This window comes from Pelmatolapia mariae, linkage group LG2 (genome assembly GCF_036321145.2).
Source record: "Pelmatolapia mariae isolate MD_Pm_ZW linkage group LG2, Pm_UMD_F_2, whole genome shotgun sequence".
Taxonomy (NCBI): Eukaryota; Metazoa; Chordata; class Actinopteri; order Cichliformes; family Cichlidae; genus Pelmatolapia; species Pelmatolapia mariae.
The window spans coordinates 8,861,159-8,883,880 of NC_086228.1; the positions used below are offsets into that span (position 1 = coordinate 8,861,159).

General features: G+C 47.7%; 1 protein-coding gene across 2 annotated transcripts in view; it reads left to right on the forward strand.

Annotated features, from left to right (window-relative positions):
- ppargc1b (peroxisome proliferator-activated receptor gamma, coactivator 1 beta) overlaps positions 1 to 22,722 on the forward strand; it is a 53,107-nt gene that overhangs the window by 20,831 nt on the left and 9,554 nt on the right. Inside the window, exons 1-4 of one of the 2 annotated variants that reach the window (XM_063492551.1) lie at positions 894 to 1,052; positions 13,351 to 13,536; positions 17,439 to 17,633; positions 22,382 to 22,507. In XM_063492551.1, the coding sequence (XP_063348621.1) occupies positions 960 to 1,052; positions 13,351 to 13,536; positions 17,439 to 17,633; positions 22,382 to 22,507 (600 nt within the window). In that variant the 5' untranslated portion in view covers positions 894 to 959. Of the gene's footprint in view, positions 1 to 893; positions 1,053 to 13,350; positions 13,537 to 17,438; positions 17,634 to 22,381; positions 22,508 to 22,722 lie in introns of those variants that run through there. The other variant, XM_063492558.1, reaches the window with a different exon arrangement.

Consider the following 22,722-nt stretch of genomic DNA (forward strand, 5'->3'; position numbering starts at 1 on the left):
CAGCTGGGGTTAACATATAGTTGGCCTCGATTAATGAAATCTGATTGGCTGATGGGTCAAAAAGGCGTGACCGTGAGTTTAAATGAAAGTGAAGTAATCTGATTGGCTGACCTGTCACAGTTGAATTAAGGTCAGGGGGAAGTGATGTAGTTTCAGAATGAGCGGGTGTGGCGCCGTGCAGGCGTCTCAGATTCAGTGAAAACGGTTTCCATGCATTGGTCAAACGTGAGGCGAGGCTCCTGCTGCGCTCCTGCTTCTGTCTTGGAGAACCTGCCGCCATCCTTCGGATGGTTTAGGCTGTCTGAGTCTTCCTCATTTAATCCCAGATCGACTCAATGATGTCAGGGCGCTGTGGCGACCTCACCATCTGCTGCAGGACTCCTTCCTGTCACTGATGGTCAGGAAACCTCTGACCATCAGATTCCCACAGAATCCACCTGCTGGCGATGAAGCCTTCATCCTTCTTTGTTAGTTTCATCCTCCTTTACACACACACACACGCCCTCATTAACCCCTGCCCTGCTGACCTGCCCTCGCTGATGAGGTTCTCTCTGATTTTCTTAATCCTGTTAAGAGATTACAAACTGTGTCTGACTGAAAATATAGATTAACAGGGTGGAGGTGGAGGAGGGTGGAGCTGGGGGGGCTGTGATAGATGTGGATTACTGGAGGGTGGTTGGTTGCACATTAGTGGGATCAGTGTGAGCGATGTGAGGTTGAAGTTCACAGGAATAATTTGGGGCAGTAATAAAATTCAGAACGTGTCACAGGATGAAGAGGAGGAGCAGAAAGGCATGATGGGTACTCCTGCTCCTTTAACAAGCACCTCAGTGCAAAAACAAGCATGTGGACTGCATGAAGTAAGAGGAGGAGGAGGGGTGGAGGCAATGCTGTAGGAGCACAGGGAGGTGGATGAGCTTGGGTCGGGTGTGTACGTATGGCTGGGATCAGCTCCGCTAATGGCTAGCACAGCTTTGAGGAGCCTGTCAGATCCTCTGATCCCTGAAGACTTCGCAGACATGATGGAAGCAGGTGCAGGTACAGCTTCACAGGTGAGAGGTTAAATAATGAGCTTTAGGAATCCAGGTGAGAGCAGACCGGGGCGGGGCTCAGAAACAGGGCAGGTAAAATATACAGCTGCTGTTGTGTATATTTCACAGTAAAAGCCTGAGGTATAAGATTAAATAAAGTAATTTCATCTGGAAAACTGAATTCAGAATTTTAGTGGCAAGCGATGTAGTGATGTCAGCAGAGGTGTGACATCAGATCGTGGATGGTCGGCAGTGTTCTGTCGGCGAGGGTTTCCTGCGATGAGATAAAAACACGAAGAACGATCCCAGATTCAAAAATAACAGGACAGAGTATTAATATGTGTCAGACCTGGGACACGCACATCCACACAGGTCCCATCGGAGGCACCTGACAGACCTTTACCTCAGTTTTTACTCTAAACAGTAAGTCGGGCCACAGAAGAGTGTTCATCGATCAGCCTGCGTGTGTTTGAAGCCGACCTTCGTGCCGCAGTGCCATCGAGCCTTCACTGCCTCTGAGAGAGGAGGCGAGTTGGGCTGATGGATGGAGAGCAGCTAAAGGGCGAGCTGCAGCGCTCTGGAACGAGATACTGGGATGGCCGGACACCTGAGACTGGAAGTGCGTAGACACTGAGGGATAAAGCGTGCTCAGTGGCACTTCAATCAGCACAGGTCTCTGAAAGGGAAACTGTGGAGGATACAGAGGACACTCGGTCTAAGCTTAACTTCATGTTTCTTTAATTTATCACGATGAGGCCTTCCTCTCCATGTTTAGCTGTGCCGGCGGTCCGTTGGAGCGTCTCTGTGTGTTCAACTGGAAGTGGAGCCAGTTCAGTTCAGTGTGGCCGACTCTCCTCTTTCATCACCGCGAGTGTTCTTCCTCGTTCTCTTTCTCTCTGCTCTGTTCTCGCTTTCGAGGCGCCGCCTGAATGAACTGAGCTGGCTCGGCCTCCATGCTGTCTCAGCTGCCACCAACACTCTTATACCTGAGCTTTAAATCGGCCCTCCCCCTCAGATCCCATTACCCAGCAGCCCTGCAGAGCCAACTCAGCGGCTCTGCCTCCGTCCGCCAGCCGCTCGCCTTCGTTTTCCTCGCTCCATCACCGTTCTGCACCTTGCTGTCACTCCACACTGTCTGAGTGTTCACACTTTGGGTCCAGATGTTCTCTACTGTTGCAGGGCTTTGATTTTCTGTTTATTGGTGTAATTAAAAAACAACTGCCCCCGCCCCCCACCCCCCTGTCTCAGACTTGTACCCATCAGCCCCGAGAATAGTTGGATTTAGCCTTTACTGCTAATCTGAAGTCTTACTGGATCTGCCTACATCCCAGGAAGCCCAGTCAATAAGTCCAGCGACTGCCAGGCTGTGTCTCACAGATGGCTCTTTAGCTCAGGTGGATATAATTTACCTGAGGGCAGGACGGGACAACAGGAAGAGTGTTAGCACAGCTCCGGCCTGTCGAGTCTGGTAAAGACTGTTCAGCTTAACGTGCGTATTTCCATCCTGGCATCATTAGCCTCTTATACTCAGGCTAGATTTAGCCCCACGCCTCTGCTGCTCTTCCTGCCTGAGAGGTGGAGGAGTCGTGAAGGCGGGGCGGGGTGTGGGGGGTGGATGAAGCCAGATTAGGTTTCAGAGCGACAGAGGTTGGCTGGAGGTGAGATCAGTGTAACGGATCTGCCAGCAGGAAGAAAGAGAGACAGGTAGACGGGCCGGATTCCACGACGCACGTAACCCGAAGAAACCCAGACTCTGTTTGTTAACCCTTGCGAGTCCGAGCCACGACGGACGGGTGAACCCGAACCCTGCATACAGACAATGTTTGTCGCATTGTCAAGCTGGACAGGAAGTCTCTGACATGCGGCTCATTCAGCGAGCAGAAGAGACGCTCACAGAAATATTCCCATAAAAACCAAAAACAGAAGTTTTGTTTCTCAACATTGAAACTGAAATGAATCAAAATGTTCTGATTGGCTGACTTGTGCCTGGGCTTCTGGTTTTAGACTTAAGGAGAGGGATGAAATGAGGATTTGGAACGAAGGGGAGGAAAAGAAGAAAGAAACAGAATCTAGAAGCGTACTTTTGGCTATGTCAAAACAGAACAGCCTGAGGTTGAGCACTTCCCCACGTCGCGCCCTTGACCACAATGTGTCTGGTCCTCACTTCATCTCTGCTAAGGTTGGGTCATTGCTCACATTTGAAGCTTGTGGCAGTAACGAGGGAGGGCGGAGCTTCACAGATGGACCAGAGACATAAAATTATGACAGTTTCATGAACGCTGAGTGGGACTGAGTGTAATTCGTCAGAGCAGATTCAGGAGTTTGTGGTGCCGAGCCTGCACGAACAATCTTAGAGCCACAGCTAACAGATAGTTAGACGTGAGGTGGTGAGATGCTCACTCAGCTCAGCAGGAGGCTGTTATCAGTAGTGGTGCAACGGATCACGGTTGATCCGTAATCCGAACTGATCCCACTCCACGGTTCGGCACGCACGTGATCCGAAGATTCGAAAAAGAAGAAAAAAAGTATGTGTATGGTGGTCAGTCTGTCAAGCGGTAGTTATGGCCAGCGATAGCGGTCCAAGTGGAGGAGCAGAGGAGTTTGCGGCATTTAAGCAGCCCTTTGCTGCCCAATCCAACCGGGCTAAAGCTATTACAAAAGCTACTGGGGTGTTTAGCTGCAGACGTGAGGCCATACTCCGTTGTGCAAAACAAGGGGTTAAACTATGATGAACGTGCTTGAGCCACATATACACATATATAAATACAGAGTATACAAAAGGGATAAATAGAATAAATAGGAATAAGAATACAAGGGAACGGCACATTTCAAGTATTGTGACTCTATTACACCGTTGGATATCAACTAAAACTATTGCACAGGGAAAAGGCACTACAGCTTACTTGTCCCCCCCTCCTCTGTCCCCCTATTTCCCCTCCCTCTCCCCTCCAGCGAGGAGTTAAACAGTTTGATAGCATGTGGGACAAAGGAGTTTTTAAGTCTGCTCGTCCTTGACTTTGGGAGAAGCAACCTCTCACTGAACAGACTCCTCTGGTTGTTTATGGCCATGTGCAGAGGATGCCCAGCATTGTCCATAATGTCCATATTGCACCTTAATTTATACGTGGAATGAGTCTTGAGTTGAATGTTTTTTAATAGGCAAAAAATACTTAAATAAGTAAATGGCGAGTCAAATTTTTGTCTTTTTTTTTCTATTTTTGCTGATCCGAAAATTGATCCGATCCGTGACTTAAAACCGTGATCCGATCCGAACCTTGAGATATTTGATCCGTTGCACCACTAGTTATCAGTGTTCCTGACAGTTTCCTACAGCTGGGTTAGAACTCCAGTAACTCTGCAGCTGGATTAGATCGTTAAACTGAGATTAATCACCTCACAGGTGAAAGATGCTTCACCTGTGACGTCTTTGGGCAGAGCTCTCACACAGAGCATCCACCAGAGTTTAGGTCTGATCACACTGAAGGTCATGACCTTTGGTGCAGGCCGACACACAGACATAGTCTCGGCCGACCGTGGCTCTTTATGACATCATCATCACCACCCAGAAATAAAAATCATGTTGAAGGACGGTTTCCCCCTGCTGGAGGAGGTCCAGGGTTCCTACTGGGAGATTTAAGAACGGACACCTGTGTGAAGCCGGAGGAGAGGGTGGGGCTCTTCTCAGATCTGTGATCACACATTGTTTCAGTCCTGCTTTAAATATACAACGTAAAAATGGCACCTCAGCAGGACAAGTCATTATACCCCGCTACACACACACACACACACACACACACCCTGAAGCAGCAGCAGTGATGGGAACAGCCAGTACTTCACAGCACTCTGGTTTAGCAGCATCTCACTTCCTCCTTCAGTTGGCCTCAGTTGTACTCATCACTATACACACACACACACAGACACACACTCCTGTGTGTCTGGCAGCAGCTCCTCGAGTCAGCAGCACTCTGTGGAAGAACTGGTCATGAGACCAGGATAAGAGCTAAACATAGTAACAAACACACTATGACAGGACACACACATACACACCTATTACAAGTGTGTGTGGTTTACATACACACACACACACTGTAATAGCACATTTACGTTGTGTAAAGTTTGTTCTTTCTCCTCTCAGACAGAAAAGAGGAAGTCCAGAATCCAGACTCTGTTCCAGCTCTGAGCTGTTTGTCTTTGTAAGGAAACAGAGATCTGGGGGTGGGGCTTTCTCTTGTGCACAGACACACCTGTGACACCTGTCCCATCAGTGCCTTGGAAATTCTGATGGACAAACGTCCCGTGGCTCTGTCTGAATGAGTGTGAAGAGCTCGGTGTGGTAGAGCAGGTCGTTTCCCTCCTGCTGCTGCTGCTGAGCTCAGGCTCCACCAACCTGCTGTTAGCGAAGGGCAGCCAATCAACAAGGATGAACTAAAGTTCTGCACGGAGGCTCGGTATCAGAGAAAGGAGGATTATTTTGAGCTGTGAGTTATGCAGAGCTGCTCTGTGAGTCCCCATGCAGCAGAATGGATGGATCAGAGATCTCAGCAGCCAAGCTATGTTACAGCAGCCTGACAGAACCATGTTTGCATGTTTGTGGCATCATCTGCATGTTATTGGTCAATCAGCAGATTAAAGTTGAGTTTACACGGTGAGCTGTCGCAGGAGGAGGCGAGGGAAAAACTTCTCGTGACAAATGGACTAAACGCTCAGCCTTGGCATATACCCCTGTGAGCTTTCACTGTCTCACTTTGTGCCTCAATAATCAAACGGCACGTAATTGGCTCTTTGTGGGGGGAGGAGGGAGGGGCACTTTTTTGTCTGCTGTGATTAAGCTCATCCTTTCTGTACTGGCTGCGTGGAAGTTGAAATCCTTCCACTGCTCGCAGGTGTGTCGCAGTCAGCCTTCAAACAGACCCTGGGACTGCGATCAGCTCCAGGGATCACTGTGTCAGCTTGTGTTCTCCTGCTGTGTGTGAGCTTAGTGTGGTTCTGTGGGCCGTCAGATTCCTGCACGAAGCACTTCCTGTCGAAGTGACTTACAACAAAGTGGGCGTTGAAGGTGCCCCAGCCGGGCGCACTGCCTTATCTCCTCTATGTCAGTTCTTTGTGCGGAGCTGGGATGTGATTACACCTTCTCCATCCGCCGCCTCTCATCACCTTCATGTCTGTGCCACGCCTCCTTTTCCTCATTACAGCATCTGTCAAAGACGAGCTTGGGTCATTTCAAGTCCTGATAAAATATGTCCGTAATCGCACTAAAGCCACGGGGAGCAGACTAATCGTGGGTTCGCTGCTCAGAGGATCAGGAGTTTGAGAAAGGTGTCGATCCAAGGATCGATTACTTCCGTTTGTGTTCCGGGATTATTTCAGTGATTCTGCAGTGAGTGCTGTTGCAACATCAGCTGTTTGGTAATCTCAGCTGATCCGGAGCTGCAGGCCCTGAGGGCAGCCCGGTCTCTGAAACTCGCTAACCTGGAAACACCACCCAGTGCTCCGCTCTCAGCCTCCTGCGGTGTGCAGTCCAGAGAGCCTGACCTTGTATGGTGTTGGTTGTGTGTGTGTGTTTGAGGGAAGTTGGGACAGCTCTCACATGACCGGATTTGTGACTGACCTTGCGCAACATTACAACAGGCCTGCGTCCAGCTGCCAGGACAGCAGCCGAGCTTTGATTCCTGTGTGTGGATCAATAAAGTTACACGTTATTATCAACGCTCCACTATTTTTATTGTCGTGATTTTTGGCACAAAGTTTGGAGGAGGTGTGATGCATGTACAAAAACATGACAGCCTAATTTCACTCAAGTTATGAATCACCAGAGAAGCTAATGTTTGTCCCAGTTGTGTGTGACCTCCTCGCTGCTCGTGATTGGCTTGTGTCCTTTCTGGACCCGTCTGCAGATAGTTGTGTGTTCTTTGTGTTCTTGCTTCATATTTTTCTTAAAGAGTTAAAAACGCGTTCAGCTTTGAAGGGTGACCTCAGCTAACGAGATGATTTCAGCTTGTGTAACTCTGAGTCCAGTGGAAAGACGCGGCGCTCGCGCTCAGCCAACCCAGAGATAAGCTTTGAGGAATCTGAGTGTTTAAAGATAGAAACGAAGGATGCTGGAGCTCCACCGCAGAGCCTCGCTGGCCTTTCCACATCCACTCTCTCCTTTTAGCCCAGATAGCTCTCCCACGTGCAGGCATGCTATAAATAGCCCAGGTTTAATGCGCGATTGTCCCGGCGGACTCTTCGTGCTGGTAGCGTCTCGCTGCTTTTGCTCAGGCACACATTAACCACAAATGGATCCCACCACACCTCCACCCCCCAAAACAGCAGAATTACACAGTGAGGGCCTCCGGAAGGAGCTGATAGTGAGCAGATCTCAGAGGTCAGAGGTCAGGCTCATTCATTTGCACATTACCTCTGCTGTTCCAGCACCGTTCACGAGGCGGAGGCTCAGCGCAGAGCCTTCGTCTCTGCCTGTCAGTAACTTCAAAGGTGTGAGTATTCTGCATTAATTTCATGCCCATTTGTTTAATCTGCCCGTTCGAGCAGTAACGGCTTCAGAGACACTCTGAGTGATGCTGACGGGCCGTGGTGTCAGGGAGGAATAAACCCGCCTCTGCTGCCGTTTGCTTTCAGAGAGGGGGATGACGGAGCGCCGTGCTGTCACTCAGCAAAACCTCTCATTTAAAGTCACATCTCAGGCTCCTCGGCACGAGTCAGGACCTGCTTTGTGCAAAAGCGGGCACGTACGTGCTGCTCTCACCTTCTGGTCACTTTCCCTTCTCCCTCAACTGATGCTTGATGACTGCAAAAATTTGAGCCCTGACTTCGATCGGCAGGAGTTAAAGCTCCACCTCCTCGCGCTCACCTGAACTCGACCCGATATGGGGTCAGAGTGTCAGAGCCGGCGTACATTCGCAGCAGTTGGAATAAACGTGGGCAGCGACAGAAAGGCTTCAATGAAACACGAGCAAACATCTGCTCTCAATCACACGCAGGTCAGCAGTAAATCACTGCATCAATGCCTTAAATGGGCGTCTGGAGGCTCTGAGAGCCTTCCTGTAAATGCTCTGACGCAGTTTGACTTTTGGACCTGCAGTGAATCCCCTCACCTGATTGGATGCTGCACACGTGTTTATGTTTGGTTTGTATCTTTGCAGAGACGGTTAACACGAGCCTCCGTAACCAATCCTTCCTGGAAACAGGAGCAGAATTGCTCCTCGCCGAGCTGCTTCCTCCTCCCGGCGTCTGATTCATGTCAAGAAGCTTTCAGGGTCTTTGTCGCTATTCAGAGTCAGTGCAGCACTACAAGCATGCCGCAGCCTCGTATCGCCTTCTGCTGCTGCATCGTCACGTGTGCACTGATGTTCTGGGACATGTTCTACATACGTGGGATGTCCCCATGTGTGTGCCTGTGCATGCGTGTCATGTTCAGGGATGGTTTTATTGATTGATGGCTGTGGTGGAGGGAAGGGAGGATGATGGAGGGAGGAGTGGTAACATTCAATCAGACTGTCCTCTGATGGACGAGGGTAAAAAGAGTATACGAGAAAACTGTAAATGGAGAAAAGGGCAGAGGAGGGAAGGCTGCATGATGGTAGGGATGAAGAAAGGATGGGGATGAGTCAGAGCCACGTGAGGAGGATGTGAGCTGCATGCTGAGGGAGGTTCACGCTCAGTGAGGTGAAACACACCTGCATCAGCAGCGGGGGGAGGGTCTTACCGAGGGCGTCCTCTCTCTGTCACTCCCCCCTTCCTCCTCCTCCTCCTCCTCCTCCTGCTCAGTGAAGTCATGACCGCTCTCCCCCCCTTTCCCTTCGCTGCCGTTATTCTGACCTACATCTTCCTTCCTGTGTCCTTCTTCTTCTTCTCTCCTTCAGCGCGTCTTCTGTTTCCAGCTCCGTTCATCAGCTCGTCCACCTCTCAGGTTCCTATGCTCTCTGCTGATTGGCTCTTTGATCATGTCTCATGAGTCGTTTATGAAACCGTAAACACTATCAGCTGATCTTATCTCTTCCATGACCCAAATAAACACGCTGAATAAACACTCATAAACCAAGATGCACAGCGAGGCGGTGAGCTGAGGTCAGAGATCACTGAAGGTGTGTGTGTGTGTGTGTGTGTGTGTGTGTGTGTGTATGTGTGTGTGTGTGTGTGTGTGTGTGATGTAACTATGCTTTGATTTAAAAGTGGGATAAAACACGCAGTCCAAAAACAGCCAAATATTAAAATGATGAGGCAGCGGGATGGGAAGAGGAGCGATGAGGCTTTTATCATTTCTGTGTTCTGGCTGTCGATCGAACAGCTGATTGGGAGAAATATACGAATACTGTTAATTGCTTTTATGAAAAATGTGTTCATTCATGGTGATCGTGAAGAAGAAGACGGCTCAGAGCTGCTTTGTTGTAGCTGATGGTGGTCTGTCAGCTGGACAAGTTGCCGATGTGGACTGTGTTATGTGTTACAAACGGAAGGATGCTCCTGCACAGTTCCAGAGATTCCCAGAGCGGATCTGAATGTCTCAGCGTTGGGTCTAACTAGTGCTGGGCGATATGGAAAAAATATTTATCACGATATGAATTATTTTATATCACGATAACGATATATATCACAATATACGACCTGACCTGTGGTCATCTAGAAAGTACGCAGTCTGTAAACAGCGAGTGCAGAGGGTGCAGTCTTTGTTTTGAGTTACCGTAAAGTATGTCGCAAATCCGGGTGCACGTACAGCAGCACCAGCTCGCAAACCACGAGATGGAGTTTCTTTGCGAAAAATATCTTTTTTTTTATACTTTATTTTTTCTTGCATAAAGTTAAGAGCATGTATAGTGAGAAGACAACACTAATATATTTGCCACAGGCTATTTAACCCTTTAAGACCTACCATAGAACCAAGTCCGCCAGAGCTTATCTTTATGTTTTTACATGCTGTAGTGCCACTTGTGGGAGTATTTCAAGTTTCCATATATCAATACAACCGTTATAGCCCAAATTTTAATAATATGTATGCATTAAGTCCATAGTAACTACATAAATTGCAAAAACTTGTAGTGCAATAAACTACAAAAAAATTGAAAATCGTTTTTGTTTTGTTTTTTACATATATTTCTAGTTAAAAAAAAATTTAAGAGGTGTATCCCTCAAAACTGTAAATACAAAAGTTTCCAACCACGAGAAATTTATTTTGAGTGTCTTCATAGTTTTATTTTTGAGATACACTAATTTTTATATACTACAGGAAAAATGAAAATAAATATTATAATGCATCAAAATAAACTATTTCCAACAGTGTAATTTGAGTTCTAAGCATCCCAGAAACGATACAGAAAAGCATAAAGTCAAACATGTCTTTTAAAAACACCAACATAGGCTTATAAGGCCCTTTCGCGAAAATGACGTCACTTCCGGTTTCGGGCAGGTAATGGCGGACATGCGATAGTTCGGGCTGACGTATATGCCAACGTAGGAAGTCTTATGACCGTGGCAAAGCCTGTTTCTGGAATATTATCTTTTTGTTGCTGCAAGTTTGGAATATTATGTTTTTGTTGCTGCAAGTGCTTCTTATGCAATTTTTGCAAAGTTATATGTGGAAGGAAACCGTGACCTTGGACAAGCTAATGGCATTAGATGTAAGTACAACTCCTCCAGTTTCACATGCAAAAAAAAAAATATTGCACTACCTTACGTGGTTCCAGTTCTACAGGGATTTAAAAATAGTTAGGTAAAACGGAGTGTACCTGCTCCGACCGGTTGTAAAGGGTTAATTATATATTTTATGTAATAATTTATAAAATTTGGGTTAGTACGATATAAACGATAGAAGACAAATGGCACGATAGACACTTTTCTATCGTCCACACGATATATATCGTCATATCGCCCAGCACTAGGTCTGACGTAGAAGTGTGCTATATACACTTGATGTATCACGAGTTTTTCCACGTACGGTGGTTAAAATATCTTCGAGAAGAAGTTGCCGTGGAAATATTAAGCTGTCTGCATGTAATTCACTGTGAGGTTTTTTTTTTTCTCACACGCTGCGAATGCTCACACTCCCAACCGGAAATCTTCTACCTGTGCTGAGCGTGCGTGTTTATATCCTACTACAGAGGGAAAAATATGGCAACAGCGGGAGTTTGAGACGGGCGAGGGAATGAGGCTCACTGTCACTTGGATTTCACGAGAAGGATGTTGAACAAAATGCGGTCATTTCTGAAACATGCCGTAAAACTGTTGCCGCAGTGCCACGAATTTATTCCAGCAGCTGAAAAGTCGTCCTCTGCAAAACAAAGACTGTTTTAAACTGTGCATGTGAACATCTCCATGTTACAAGCACAAAAGAGAACCTTTGTAAGTAATTTTGTCTCATTAATTCTTGTTTGTGATCGTTTGTTTGTCGAGTGTTGACCACAGAGACAGACGTACTGTCACTGGTGAAAAAGCCTCTGTGTGCACATGATGCTTCAAATAAAACATTTAAATTGAACGAGTGCAATTTCAGGCCATATGTGGTTAAATATAACATTAAAACATGTAACATAGTCTGACGGTGGGTCCAAGGATTTCACCCTGATACCTAATGACAGGATACGCCTCCTCAGAGCTTCGCTGACCCACCATCTCTCTGAATAGATGGTGGGTCTCTGAACTCGGAATAAAAAGTGTTCCTTTCATTGTGTGAGCAGAGAGCACTGCTCGTGTTGAACGTGCTAATTTGGTTAATTTCATCACCACATCAGTGGTCTCGGCTATGCTAGCATGGCAGGTTTCATAGAAACTGTCACGTTTCTATGAAACCTGATAGAAACGTGACAGTTGCTGCTGGGACAAAGTGTTCTGCACGCTCAGACACAAACGGGAGAGGACGAGTCGGCTACAAACTGAGCTGCTTTGTGTTTGAGGAAAGCTGATCTGTTTGAATCAGTTAAAGACGTTTAACTGGTCGACCCAGTCTGCGTGTGTGTGTGTTGTGGTTTCCTTATCATTCATAAAACAGGACATTGATTCTGTGTGTCGTCTTCATGCAGACATTAAGGAAGGAATGTTTCCTCCTTCCCTCAGAGACCACGCAGTCATTTCCCATCACGGTGAGTCACGCACACACACTTCCTGCTCTTCGCAGTGACGTGGCTCAGTGTGTGTGAGAGGCTCGGCCTGCCGTGACTGTGAGCCACATGGTACAGAGTTTAGAGAGGTGATCTCAAGGGTAAAACACAAACACGAGCACAGTTTACCTTTCCACATGTTCCTGAGAGCATTTCAGGAATTCTTGATTAGGAAGCGGGATCTGAAATCGTCTTGTATGGGCAACGGACATTTTCAGGGAGTGAGTTTTTCCGAGGGGGGCTGGCCAACGCTGAGGTTTTAGAGAAGTGTTTGGCAGTTCCTGACTTTATGAAGGATGAAGGCTCTGGTTCCTTCAGGCAGAGGCTTCGTGTAGGTGTCGAGTGATTTGGTAATGGGAAATGATTCTTGAGGTCTTGTTACCTCAGAGGTTGCGAGGGGTCAGAGGGTGCCTGCTGAGGTTCTTTATGTCCATAAGAGTTCATGTGGAGGTTCCTGTGATTTGATGTGATCGTAGGAGATCCTCGTTGTTGATTACTGCCTGGAAATAATCTCCATTCCTCTGCTGTGTGTCTGAGCCTAGGCCTCCTTTTTTTTTTTCTCTTTCGGTGTTTGCAGTGAGTGACGAGCAGAGCTCGTACAACTTTGAGATATTTGTCACTAAAGAACATCAGAAAACAAAGTTATATCAACCATCCGCCTCCTCGATCAGAGTACACATGCAGCTCAGTAAAACCAGCACTCATCACATGTGTCACTGTGACCACAGTGAGACGTGCATTAATAGATGAAGACCGTCCACATTGGCCGACTGTACATGTGACAGACAGTCAGTGCGATCCTGAGGTTGAACCTCCTCTAATGTGGAAGCCTTATTACATCTAATGAGCAGCTGTTGATGAGAGCTCCTTGTGATGCTGACAGCGAACAGTGATTTACAGTGCAGACTTTTATCCAAAGTGCCTCTCACTTTGAGAAAGGGCGGCTTGATGGGAACTGAAGCTCTGACAGTACAGCCACACAGAAACATTCAGACTCATCGGAGTCGTGGAAGGAGAACCATCTCCACGTTTGTGTTTCAGAGAGCACAGATAGCATCATCCACTGCTTAAGGCAAAGCAGAGCAAAAACACACTTTTACCCAGCTGTGATCTTTGTGACTTGTGCTATTTTTTTTGTATCCCGAAAGAACCCAGGCTCCTGGGAATGCTGCTTTGATCTCGATGTTTAACTAACGTGACCTCTCCTTCTCTTTTTCCGTCCTCAGTATGGGGAGGAGGAGGTGTGTTCGGACCGTCTGGACACCGACTTCCCGGACATTGACCTCTCCCAGCTGGACACCAGCGACTTTGACAGCGTCAACTGCCTCAGCGAGCTGCAGTGGTGCAACGATCAGTCGGCCAACGCGTCGCCAGCCTCCATTCACTACAGCACAGCAGACGAGCTGTTCGAGGTGAGGTTTCTGTCCTGAAGCCGGCGCCTCTTCTCTAAAATACGTCTCCTTTTTCGGCGTCTTTCTTTTTCATACCTATGCTTGTTATCTTTCTATTCTTGGAAGAGCTGGTGGTCAGAGGGAAATGAATCTTCGTCCCTTGTTTAGTGTTGAGACAAAGTTGGTGTTGTGTGAAGGACTTCCCAAATACTCCCTGCTGACTCCTTTAGCTGCACAGTGTACAAAATATGTGCTCTGATATTATTTTAGTGAACTGAGGCGAGCACGAGGTGTCAGGCTGGAATCAGCCGGCAAACATGTCCACGCGCTGCAGGCTTGTCTCAGCACTTCACACCAAACAGAGGCTGAATCTGTGCTTTTTGTTTTGGCACCTTCTTGTTTTTTCAGACCTTTTGACCAAAGCTGTTGTTTTATGAATTAATTCAGCTGTTAATTGAATCTCACACGTGCCTTTCGTGGAATTGGGTCTCAGAAGCATGTTGTTAGAGAGCCAAAGTTTCCTATGCTGAAGTGGGTGTAAAACCCAAAGCCCTGTCTTGACCCTTGTGCTTAGATGTGGACATGCAGCGTGTCTCTGCGGGCCCAGCCAAGAAAGTAGTTCCCAGTTATGCTGTGTGTAACACGATGATGCAAGCAGCACATCTGCTGGGCCGCTGAAAGCCCGAGGCTCCGGTGTCTGGTGCCCTTCCTGGATGAATTCAAGGAATACCCTTCTAATCTTTCTTTATCTGCGAGCCGGCCCTGGATCATTGATCGTCCATAGGTTTGCAGTCCCTGCAAAATCTTGCAGTCCCATTATGGAGGCTAAATTGAGAGCACCTCGAGAATAAAAAGACAATAACGGAGAGATAAAGTAGCATTTAGGTCCACATCATCTGCTGTGTAATGCAAGTCTGCTGATGGAAATTGCTTTGATGCTGCAATGTGCCACAGAGAGTATTGGTTAAATGAAGACAGGCAAAGCATTATGGGAATTCAGGTAAATAAACACCCACAGCCCCTGTCTGCACTCCGAGCGCCTCAGTTTTATTCTTACTTCGATCCACATTAGCTGATGCCTGAGCGACTCTTTGACTTCCTGCTGCTGACACGAAACTAAACTTCACAAGATCACAGACGCACAACACAGACAGTTACAGGCACAATCATACAGCACAAACACAATCACAGACACACAACAGACAGTTACAGACACAATCATACAGCACAAACACAATCACAGACACACAACAGACACAGTTACAGACACAATCATACAGCACAGACAAAATCACACACACACAGTCGCAAAGACACAATCACGGACACACAGCACAGACACAATCACACACACAATCGCACAGACAGTGTCACACACACAATCACAGACACAATGACACCAACACAGTCACACAGACACCATCACGGACACACAGCACAGACAAAATCACACACACAATCGCACAGACAGTGTCACAGACACCATCACGGACGCAGGTGTATTCATACTGAGACGTTACAGCAGTGAGATTCTTCATGTCTAACAGCAGCCGACTAATAAGAAAATACACGAAGAGGAAACGGGCGCGTTAATCTCACCGTTTTTCTGGTTCTTTGTCTCGATCAAACACTGCAGCTGCTGTACTTCCCGGCCTTTGTGTTATCGGGAGCTCTTTGATGGCTTCATGGCACTTTTTCCTCTCTGTGTTTGTCACCAGTAACTGCTCCTCCTGATGCATTCTGGTCTGTGTTCACTCATTTTTCGGTTTCTGCAAACTCACTCTGCACATGTACAGCTTTTAAAAACACAGCACCCCCCCCTTCATTCCTCTGATTTGTTATATTTCAGTCAATATTATATTGATCAGACTAATACAGCAGTGTAGATGGTCAGACCGCGTTTGGTTATGAACACGAGTAATGAATAGAGTGATAAGCAGGCACATGAAGCCCCCCCAGTGTCTCTGCCCCTCTGCTATCAGTCAATATGGTGCTTATTTACGGTCGCGTGTCGCAATCTCATCCCCAGCTGGAGGTCATCGATCGTGTTTGTGTGACTTAATTTAACCTCAGAGTGCAGAGATCAGGAAAGGAAAGAGCAAATTGATTTAGAATTATGATTTTAGCAATAAAAGCCCACACACGCTCAGTGGACATCTATTTAGCTGTTCATGTGTCAGCCAATCACACGGCAAGACGAGCTGTCGAAGTTCAGACCGAGCATCAGAATGATGGAGAAAGAATGTGGCATGGTTGTTGGTCTGAGTGTTTCACACACTGATCTCCAACCATCTCTGAGCTCAGAGGAAATATCCAGCCAGCAGCAGCTCTGTGGGAGGATATGACTCGCTGAGGTCAGAGGAGGATGGACAGACTGCTTGGAGCTGATAGGAAGGCAGCAATAACTCCAATAACCACTCACTGCAACCAAAGTCTGCAGAAGAGTGTCTCTGAACCTTGAAGCAGATGGGCTCCAGCAGCAGAAGACCACACCAGTGTCACTGCTGTCAGTAAGAACAGGAAACTGAGGCTACGGCTAACACAGACTCTCAAACCTGGACAACAGAAGCTGGAGAAACGTCTCCTGGTCTGACGAGTTTAAAGCATGAATCCATCCTGCCTGTGTCCGTGTTCAGGCTGCTGCTGGTGTGACTCTCAGTACCAGCTGAGCATCATATAAACTCCGTAGCCTGGCCGAGTGCTGCCGCTGACCACGCCTATCCTTTTTGACCTCATTGCACCGTCTTTAGCAGGATAACAAAGCTCTGTGTCTCAAAGCTCAGATCATGACCGTGAGTTCACTGCACTCAGACAGCCTCCACAAACACAGATCTCAGTCCTGCAGAGCAGCTTTGAGATGCAGGAGACACATCTGCATCAGCTGTGTGATGATGTCATGATGATGTCAATCTCTGAGCAGCTTGTTGAATCTGAGCCATGAAGAATTAAACTCAGTACTAGCAGGTGTACCTAACAAAGTGTAAGTTTGTCTGTATTTTGATTGTCAGGTAAATGTAAATCTGTTTTTCTGTGACTGTTAAATTAATTATTGCTTTTAGCCAATCAAAGGCTTTCCTCTGCTGATGTAGCACTGTGTAGATTCCCGCAGAGAAGACGTGAGCTGGCCTGAAGATGGAGAATAAATGTAGGAATAAATAGTTTTGGCAGCTGGGGACAGATGGATCTGGATGATAAAAGAGAGAGACAGATGAATGAAGCTCGCTGGCTTCCCGTAGGCTAGCCGTGCTATCGCCTCTCCACCAGACTCTGCTCTCAGCAAGATGGCAGCTCATCAACAGTAAACAACTCCTGTGTGGATGTCACAGGAGGGCCGGCGGTGGAAAGAGAGCTGAGCTTGGACTGAAATTACACATAAACATTATTTTCTCCAAATGAGACAATGTTCATGCTGAAACATTACAGAAGTGCACATACAGCATTGCAGAGAACTTAGTGTCGTACTGACGGAGATAACGAGGTCAAAGGTCAGAGTGGAGTCACCTGACCTGTGATGTTATTGTGATAAATGACACAAACGAGAAGAAAGAGTGATCAGAATGTATGGGGCATTGTTTGGGGAGTGATTCAGCTCCCAAAGAGTCCAGTCTGAGAACCAAGACATCTGTCCATCCATCCATCCAAACATACATCCATCCATCCATCCATCCAAACATACATCTATACATCCAAACATCCATCCAGCCACCCATGTATACATCCATCCATCCATCCAAACATCCATCCAGCCACCCATGTATACATCCATCCATCCATCCAAACATCCATCCTTTCAAACTCCCACCTATAAGAGTATGGTTTAATATGAATGTGGTGATGATGATAGATCTGGTGTGGTGGATTAATAGTGGATCTCTGAGGTTTGTATCTGTGTTCCTGATCCCGCCCATGTTCTCTTCCTGCAGATAGAAGAGGAGAACGCGGCTCTGCTCGCCGCGCTCACCGACAGTTTGGATGGCATTGTGGATGCCGAGGTGGGTGGACTCTCTGTGTTCCCCGCCCTGGGGGAGGAGCCCAGCCAAGAAGAGGAAGATGGTCTTTCTCTCAGCGCCGAGGACTTCAGCCAGCCTCTGGGGTCCGAGACCGAGGACCCGTCTCTGGTAAGAACACAGAGCGGCGTGAAGCAGCATCAGAACTGTTTCTTTTGTCTCTATTCTGGGTCTGGACCTCAATTTTCCACATCTCCCTCTGTTATGTTTGGTATATTCATCTCCTGTTTCTCTTTTGTCATTGGTCTGCAAATCAAACGTCTCTCACAGCCCAACAGACATAGATCCTTTAATGCGAGCTTCAAACCATATCCAGCCCTCGTCACCCCGACGTGCTCAGCCTCTCCTTTCCCATGCTCTCCCTGCAGCTTTCTCCCCCGTATCTCCGTCTGTGTCGCGTTCACTAACCTTCATGTTCCCCTCATCGGCCTGCGAGGTTCAAAGTCTGCCTTTAACTGCAGGAAAACAGAGCAGCACAAAGTAACCTTTCATCCTGTGTGTGCGTGTGGTGTGGGGGTGGGGGTCCCGTTTCTGGGAACCAGAAATTATTTCTGTCACACAAATAGGGTGAAATGCTTCAGAGAGAGCGCCTTGTAGAGGTTTGTGTGAGAATGAGATCTGGTCATAAATGATGAAATCCTGAAAAAGAATAAAGTCTGAGATGTGTTGAGAACAGCGATACAACAGATTCTTACAGCGAGCTGCTGACCTCAGACTTAGGAAACTTTCAAAGTTGTGTGAGTGATTTGACGATTCTGCAGACCTACACAGTCTCAGGACCATGAGTTAGGTGGTCTGTGTTGGTCTTTGTGCTGAAGTGTGTGCGTGTCTGTGTGTGTCCCCTTTCTCCTTTCACTCAGAGTCCCCCCCTCCCGGGCCTCTTCCTTGTTCCCTGAATCACTCTTCCTGGAACAAATCCTGTTCTCTTCCCACTTGCCCCTCCCTCTGTTATCAGCCCTTGCCTGCACCTGAGCCCGTCGCCTCCTTACCAAAAACTCTGAAACCTGTTGAGCACCCCCTGCTGGGCTCAGCCTGGAGGTAATTGAAGCAGGAAGTTATTTGACTGCTCGTGCGATTACCTCCAATGCGGTCTTGTTGCTCTCGTCACAAACACAAATCCACCCGCTTCCTCAGCGCGCAGTGCTCGCAGGCTTTTCTTGTGTGCTCTGATTTAGCGGCAGCTGACAAAGATGCTATTGTTTGGCAGTCGTGAGTCATGGCGGATGTCTGAATACCTGCAGTGTAAATGTTTACCAGCGTGCTCTGACTTCTTTTTGCGCTGATACGATGAGGCCATCTATAAAACCAGCCTGTCGATCCACATTTGCTGGGCTCTAAAATGAATGCAGTGATAGACTGTGAGATAAGAACGGGTCAATATCCTTTATGGAACAATAAAATATGTTCTTACAGCAAAAGAAGACACCATTGAGTCTCCTAAAATCAAGCTTTTTGGATTGAACTGCTCTGCAGAATTATACCAGCAAATGAATGATGGCGCCTTACAGTGAATGCAGCTCTGCTGCAGTGTGTAAGCCGTGAGGAAGCAGACTGAGCGATGGCAGCAGATCAGCCGATGCTCTTCTCTGGTACAGGGTGCACTGTAGTAACTGCTTTGGCCTCAAGCCACTTTATACTAGAGTAATAGAGAGAAAAGCCCAACAATGAGACAACCCCCTATGAGCAAGCACTTGGTAACAGTGGAAAGGAAAAACTCTGTTTAAACAAGAAGAAACCTCCAGCAGAACCAGGCTCAGGGAGGGAGCCTGCCTGCTGTTACCTCTTCAAACCGCTTTGCAACCCACCCCACCCCAGCACCTCCACTTCATGCTTTTACTAACTTAATGTAACTGACACCTGCTCAGATCTGTGCCGGGGTCAGATGTTGGTGCTGGGGTCAGAGGTCGGTGCGGTGCAGTATAAAAGAAGGAATCTGTGGATTTTCATGCCTTGTGCTTCTCACGTATGTATACAGAAGGACCAGGAGGTCGAGGAGCGCCAAATATAAATGAGACGTTCTGTTCCCCACCTAAATAATATCTGAACACTAAGACTACAGAACCACAGACACTAACAGACACGTAGGTGGAGCCTCGACAGTGTTGGTGTAATCATGTCCAGTGGGCCAGACACCATCCTTGGTGTCTGGCCCCATCATCGTTATCCCTGTTCATTTAAAGGTACACTGTAAAGTGTGTGCACCCACTGCGAGCTGTTTTAGTGACACCACTGGGATTGAGTGTTCAGTTTGACAACATGCAGAACACATCACCAACGACACCTTTAGGAATAATACTTATATACAGGGTACTAAGCCAGAGGTTTTACTGTATGACTGGAGTACTCTAGTGTACTAATAGTAGTGGGGACGGATCTGAGAGGCATTAGCAGGAAAATAGGGCATTCCTTCCAAATTGGTGGAAATTGCAGTGACGGTAAATGTTTCAGTAATCAGGACAGTTTGGCTGTTGAGGAAGCCAAAAAAGAAGCAGTCAAGCCTGTGAGCGCTGACGGTGAGTGTGTGCCGGCAGGAAGTCGGGCGTCACTGCAGGCGGTTAAATGCAATGAAGCTTTTGTTTGGTGCAAAACAGGCCAAAGATAGCGAGCTGTCACGCCACGACGTGCCGTCGTCTCTGCTGTCTCACACGTTTGTCCTTGAAGCTTCGGCGGTCATCAGTCAGCCGGAACTCAGGTTGTAAGCAGGAGACCCCGAAGGTCACAGAAACGCCAGCTCAGACTTCATGACTGTCGCCGCCATTTATTCTTGAAGTCTTGGTGCACTTTTGATAATATTGATCCAAAAGGTCCACATGTAGAAAACTCCAGAGCAGTTAGATTGTGACAGATGCAGCTCTGAGACACACGGGGCTCCATTAGCTTTAAATTATTACACTGCACAGGGCTGCGTTTGACTTGAGAAACAATTTAAAAAAGTGAAGGTGTTCTCATAACATTTGCTAGATTTCGCTCACAGGTGCAGCAGCCGGACATCCATGCAGGCAGAGCAGCCTCCTAACAACATTATTCTCTTTACTCTGTGTGTGTCTTTGTGCTGTCACATGACTGCTGTCACTGTGTTCAGGCTTAAATGAGGCGGCGCCCTCTACTGATAAATCCTAGAATCCTAAATTTTGTTCCAAAGTCTTCTAAAAGTCGTGTCTGTGTGGTGTGATTATAATTACATGACATATACGTATACAGCTGCATAAACAGTGACAAGTTCAGTTTCCTCAGAGCTAAAAGAGCCGTGCAGAAGCTTTTAACATGTGTTTTCTCTGCACCGTGTCCCCCTCCTTCGGTGCTCGTGCACGCTCTTGCAGTTTGTTCACACGTGATTGGCCCTCGGCTCTTTCTTCCTGCCTGTTTGTCCCAGTGTAGAACAAGGCCTCCATTGATGAGGCCACTGAAGCTGTGGGAGGTGTCCAGAGTAGAGTAGAGCGAAGAAGAGTAAACTGTGTGTTTGAGGGCCCCGGATGCTTTCAGTGGTCCAAACAGACACAAACCTTCAGTCGCCACTTTCGCGCCCCTCAATGGGACTCTGAGCGGAGCATCAGCACGCGCTCAGAGCCAAATTGGCTCGCCCACAAAGAGCCGCTGTGGCCCATTAACGATGTGGGCGACCGGCCCGCTCACCCCGACCCAGATAGTATCTGTGCTTGCAGCCAGTGCTGACGGCTGGTGATGATGTGCAGCGTCGCTCACAGGGACACAGCTTCTAATGCTGACCTCCAGAGAGTCAGCCGCAGCATCACGCCATCATAAACGCTCTGCACGCCTCGCAGCAGGTCTTTATATAACGTTGCTTACCTGTGACAGCCCCAATCAGAAACAGAGTTTTTATGAAGCGGCAACATCCGTGAGTTTCTATCAGCGATTCAGACAGACCCAACCCCTGACCCAATCCCTGCTGTCAGGAGTACTGCAGTAGTACAGTATCAGTGAGCTGGTCACACATGCGAGCTGTGCTTGTGTATAATTGGCTGATAATTAACAAGCTGAGGTCGTACCACAGGAAGCTTCTCGTCAGCTGGTACAGCTTTCAGTTTTACAGCAGCGGCTCACCACAAACTCTGGCGAGCTCAGAGAGACCGCCGCAGCAACAGAACCAGGTCACGGTTCTCCAACCTCCAAACCGTAAACCAAACCTCAAACTAAAATCAGAGCTGAGACTCGTTCGCCTCGCTGCAACACACTGAACTTTACTGTGACTGCTCTGATGTGCACACTGTCAGCTGACCACAGCCGCGGTCAGCTTACCACAGCTGCCCGCTTCAGCGCGTGCTGCTTCAGGAAATCCTCCGCATGGCTCCGGTCCTCCTCCTGCAGAGCTGCATTTTCTGCATCGTCTTCTGCAAAAGGAGCTGATGGAGCTGACATGAAGCTCAGACCTGCACTGAAGGGGTGACGAGGACAGTGGGCGGGGCTTGGGGGGTGCTAGTGTTAATATTCAGCTGAAGGGTAATACTGGGGGATGATGAAGGACAGGTTGGCTTCATGCCTGTAAGAAGAGTGTGATGGAGGGATGAAGGAGCAGTCGTGCTTGGTTATTATAGAAAGAGAGAGTTTTTAATGGGAACGTGAGCGTGCCGTGTCGCTGTCAGCTTTAGTCGAGTGATAAATGTACAGTATGTTGACCCGGCCTGCATGTTACTCTTGTACAAACATCCATCAGCGAAGTGTTAACAGCTGACAGAACGTAGATTAAAAACTGGCGCATTCATCTCTCTGTGAGCCCTCTCCCGTGTTTGTTTTTACTACATTTGTATGTCTGCCTCGCCGTTGTGCACGCGCACAAAGTGGCGCTCTTTGTCTACGTCATGAAGACATCTCTGAAACCTTTTGATTTTCTTCCTCCTCAGCTGAAGAAGCTGCTGCTGACGCCTCCCAACATGCCTGCAGGCATGGACGTGCACAAAGAGGGCGTGAACGGCCATCGCTACTGCAACAGAAGCTTGCGCCTTCGTCCGGTCAGACCTCTGCTGAAGGTGAGACACTTCCTGTCAGTACATGCTGTTTAAAAGTTCACTACTTGTTGAATTAGCTTTTCAACAGAGCAACGAATTATCAAAACTAAATTCTCCAGTCTCTGGATTTTTACAATGAGTCGACGCAGTACTCGTGGCTGCGTAGGTAGTAGTACATCAGCAGTAAACGGTACGGTACGAAGCAGTTTTTACAGATTGTTAAGCTGTAGAATAAA